The following is a 5195-nucleotide window of genomic DNA, read 5'->3' on the forward strand; positions in this document are numbered from 1 at the left end:
TTGCCACTTTTTGTTCTAGGTAGAAGAGGTTGAGCCCAATACGTATCAAATTGATACGTACTGGGATTTTGTTACGTATTTGGCTCTTACAAACGCCTTGATTTGGTATAAAATAGTGTAAAATTGCATATTTTTGCGCGCTTCGTGGGAAATGAACCCAAATGTGTATCAACTTTCACTTCAAAATATGAAACTTATAAGAACGAGAATAATGTGTATTAAATTAGCCACTTTTTATCGAAGCCAAACATCAAGATTCTCTTATGGGTTTCTTCATTTTATCTTTTCCTTTAATTACCCATTTGATTCTTATCACCTTTACCTGGCCCGTAACACATAAAAATGGTAAAATTACCAGCAGATATTTGGGCTGGCCTTTAACATGCACGACTCTTTTCTCTTTTCATTCTCACAGGTGCGGACAGGTGGTGTAGATCCGAAAATGGCGTTAGAAAAGATCATGACTCAAATTGAAGAAAACAATATAGAGTTCGTTCGATTTGAATTCGGTGATATGTATGGCATCGCTAGATCAAAGCTAGTTCCATCGCGTCATTTTAGAGAGAAAGTAAACGGCATCAACATGCCTCTGCTGCATTTGACTATGGATCCACAAGGTAATCTTGTCAAGGGCCCGCTATTTGCCGATGATACTGGATACGCTGATGGAATTTGGATGTCAGATTTAGACACATTTCGCGTCATACCCTGGTCTCCTAACACAGCAGAAATATTGGTAGGACCAACATTCAAAGGAACCCCCGTGTCTGCGTTTCCTCGATATATCGCAAGGAAACAACTTGAAAAGTTGCACTAGAATTGGGCATTTCTCTTCTCTCCGCTCATGAGCATGAGTTCTACGTCGTACATCGCGATCCCGATCGCGATACCAAGAAACCACTCTATGACCGGCGATATCAGTTTACGTTCTACATTACGTAATAACACTGATCCTGACTTAGTGGAAGATTTGTTAACGAATCTGTACAAGATCAATGTTGAAATGTTTGATACGGAATACGGACCGGGCCAGATGGAAATCACTTATAAACCGGATATTGGTATTCGAGCCGCGGATAATGCGCATGTATTCAAAGCAACAGTTAAAGAAATCTACCATCGTAGAGGCTATACGGCAACCTTCATGTCTAAACCTTTGGCTGATCATCCTTGCTCATGCTCCAGCAATAAGCATCCTTATGGCTCCAACTGTCAATTGCCTTAAAAGTTACAAACCATTCATTTGTTCTCCTTGTAACGCGACCTGGGGAATTGACAACCGTACTTGCGCTCTTCGTCTCAAAGTGAACGGTGAAAGAGGAACGTATATAGAGAATCGTATGGGTGCTACAAATGAGTGGCTGCGGTAATTGCGGCAGGTGTAGATGGAATCAAACGAGAGTTACCTTTACCAGATGCCATTGTCGGTAACGCTTATGAAAAATGCAAAACATCAGATGTAGCCATTCTTCCCGATAACATGAGAGATGGTGTCAAAGTCTTTATGGAGGATGACGTCATTCGTGAAGCTTTCGGAGAAGATTTTCAGAGGTGCTTCGTCAATCTAAAAATGCACGAGATTCAATCAGAAGAAGAAGCCAAGAAAAGTGGGGATGAAAATTGGGAGAACAAATTGTTCTTCGATTACATGTAACAATGTTCATGTGGCGCCCGGGATGTGGTTGTACTGTTGGTTGAAAATATAAAAAAAAGGGACATAGTATTATAAAGGTGACTGATATATTAAAGAGAGACGAGGATTCAGACGCGTCGGAGCAACAATAATTGGCCGATAAAATTGTTAAATGTATGAATTATCTTTTGTATTATATAAACCCTCCTTAACTGCTATCTTCAGTAGATAGGAAAAAACAAAACAAAAAAGAAAAGAAACAAATACACTAAGCATTAAAATATACCACAATAGTTTCTTACCAGCTTCTGCTAGAAGTAATAATTATTTTCTTTGTAGACTCTATATGCTATCTTCAGATGATAGCAAAAACATAAAAATTAAAATTAAAAAGAGAAGAATTATAAACGCGTCGAGATCAGGGTTGTAATAATTGGCCGATAAAAGAGCTAAAATAGTGTATTATATCTAACTTCAGCTCACTTATGCCATTTCATCATCTATTGGAGTATTGCCCCGGAGTATTGTATGAAGCCCTCTTCAAGAATCTTTCATTTCTGTCTGTCTTGCGCATGCATACCTTGCCCAAGCCGTGTCTGTATAATGCTGTTAAGTCATCTCGCCACCTTCGTCTTTGCCTTCCTCTTTTTCGCTTTCCCGTTCTTGGTTTCCACTCGGTGATTTTTATCCATTTATCAGTTTTTCTTGCATGCCACATGTCATGCCCATCTCCATTTCGCTTCACCAATCCTTTGTCTTTGACACTGTCTTGTTTTTCTTCTCATCATGTCAGTGTTTCTGACTCCTATCTCGTAAAGTTATGTTTAGGCATACGTCTTCTCATGGCTCGCTGTGTCGTGATGAGTTTTTATTTCAGATCTTTAGTTATCGTCCAGGTTTTAACAGTTAACACATTAATTGTATACGCCTCCTCAATGTCATTGGTACCTTTTTATCGCATAGGATGTCTTTGTATCTTCCAAAATAACACCAGCTAGATTTGATTCTCAGTAAGACTTTCTCTCTTGTGTTGTCTTCCATCTTGACCAGATACTATAAACTATCTATCTTCTCTATCGGTACAAACGGGTACATTGTCAATTTCAATGAACTCTCTAGTGTCAAAATCGGTCATGTATTTCGTTTTCCCTTTGTGTCGAATTTTCTTGCTCTCAGTATTCAAACTATTAAGCGTAATTAGGGCTACATCATCTGCAAACCTCAGGTCGGAAAACCATTCTCCGTCGATAGAGCTGGGGTTTAGTCCCGGGTTTAGTCTCCGGCCGAAGGAAGTCGAATTCGGCAGGTGATCATGCACGGATGCTTATAGGCTTGAACAGGTACTGTCATTGATTGGTTAGGGTTAGTTTTGGGTTAGAGTTAGGGTTAGGATTAGGGTTATGAATAGGCTTAGGGTTAGGATTAGCTTACACAAAATAATTACATGAATGTTGGGCCCAAAGTAGCTAGATGAATCAAAAGCTAGAGAGGGCTCAAGCAAGATCAAAACGCTCATCAGAAAAGTATTCAGAACCGAAATCCTATCGTGATCGACCAGTAATATAGAGACAAGGCACTGCTTGCTTAGACGAAATTATGTGCTCACTTTGAAATTTGACCACTGTGTTGACCTTTAACCTTGAATATGGCCGGAGTGCCGGAAAATATTTTTGTTAAGGGGGCTACACCCCTGGCCAATTTTGTGCCTATTTTTGCATTTTTCTCAAAAATTATAGCGCATTGGTGACAAGTAAGATATGTAGGCCTATATTATAGGGGCAAGGACTACAACTACTGCACTGGAAATTTTATTTCAGCACAGACAACAGTTGTGGAGTTACAGTCAAAAATGAGGGAAACCAATATTTGATCAATAAATCAATAACTACTTGCCTTGAGTTGCTGAATTTTCAGTGCAGTAGTTGTAGTCCTTGCCCCTATAATTTACATATCTATGATATCTTACTTGTCACCAATGTGCTATAATTTTTCAGAAAAAAGCAAAAATAGGCACAAAATTGGCCAGGGGTGTAGTACCCCCTTAACATCTTGAATGTGTTATAGGACCATAAAAGGAAGCTAAAAAAGTTGGTTTGGAAGAGTCCTGGGGGGTGCACATTAAAACCTGGTAGATACCCGACTAATGCTAATAGCCAACTCTCCCCTAGGCCCGCTAGGTCTATATTACTTATATTGCTTTTAAGGTAGGCCTATAGGTAGGCCTACTTAAAGTGACAGTTCCCCTCCAAGTTTTCCGTGACTTCTTTCTTTAAAAAAAACCATCGCAATTGAAAAGGGAAGGGAATGATTATTCTGACACCAATACAACATCGTTAGTGACTTCAACTGTAGATGCCGCTGTTGACGATATGTGACCCGGCAGCACAAACGAGCCGTAAATTCCCTAAATTGTATTCTGTGTTACGGTGTAAAATGTGTACGAAGGTCATAACTTAAGCGGGCCCGACATCCGTCTCATTTCGATAGCCAAAAACCAATCAATAATCCTATTGTTGAAGTGGATAATAAGCTTCTACCTTAGATGGCTATAGAACTTTTATTATAGCTCTGGTCTTTGTTTGCTTAATATATTGCTAAATCCTGTTCAAGTGGTGGGTTACCAGGCATTGTATTTTGTACAGGTATGCATAACCAACAATTAACAATGAGAGAACTTTCTTAAACCTCGTTGACTTGGGGATGATTTGAAATGACCGCCAATTATGACTGTTTGATATTTATTGCCAACAATGTGGAAAAAGAGACACATGTAAAGGCGTAAAAAGCTATGCTTTTGTGGAAGGAGCAGAGTTTAACGAACCATAACCCCGCTTCTGGATATCGTTTGAAGTCAAATGACATACCATTTTTAAGTTTATGATGTTTATTTTTTAAACACGAAATAAAACAAAATTGACCTGGGGAGGAATTTACGGCTCATTCGCCGTGGACGGTCACATATAACAAAAAAAAATACAAATATGACAAACTAAGTCTATACTGCTAGTGAAACAGCATAATGAAGTAGTCATTGGCTAAAAATGAAAGTTGATTCTTAGTTTCCCGTAGCTTTTTCATTATCCATTTTCCACTTTCATTTTTTCCTCATTATTTAAAATAAAAAAAGCGGGCCTACAGGTACTTAATGGTCTTTACCTATATTGTTGATGACCATTTCAAAATCAGGGGTTCATTAATGACTACATTTTAATGACGTCACCTTACTAGCAAATTGATGACCATTCTGCCCTATGGTAAATCTACCCATGGGCCTATGTGAACAAAATAATTCCGCAATGAGAAATAGTAAACTGAAGTGTGCAGTTTAAGTGCAAAAACCTTTTGGTCCCCCTTTTTACCAGCCCCTACCAAATTATTTGTGAACATTCCCTAAAAATAACATCATGCGGTGCTGCTGTGGAAAAAGGAATAGTGTTAAAATAAGCCGCAAATGACTGCTAGCCTAAGTTCCTACCAAGTCCGCTAGCGTTGCATGCAGTTCTACCCAATTATAATCTGTGCGTAAACATATACGAAATTAAAAACTTACGCTACATGACAA

At 38.8% G+C, this 5195-nt stretch overlaps 1 protein-coding gene across 1 annotated transcript; it reads left to right on the plus strand.

The window, feature by feature from the left end:
* The first annotated feature begins 442 nt into the window (after window positions 1-442).
* On the plus strand, window positions 443-817 carry LOC140155401 (lengsin-like). Its single transcript, XM_072178247.1, has one exon. It carries the CDS (start codon window positions 443-445, stop codon window positions 815-817), a length of 375 nt encoding a protein of 124 aa, XP_072034348.1.
* The last annotated feature ends 4378 nt before the right edge of the window (window positions 818-5195 follow it).

This window comes from Amphiura filiformis, chromosome 1 (genome assembly GCF_039555335.1).
Source record: "Amphiura filiformis chromosome 1, Afil_fr2py, whole genome shotgun sequence".
NCBI classification, from domain to species: Eukaryota; Metazoa; Echinodermata; class Ophiuroidea; order Amphilepidida; family Amphiuridae; genus Amphiura; species Amphiura filiformis.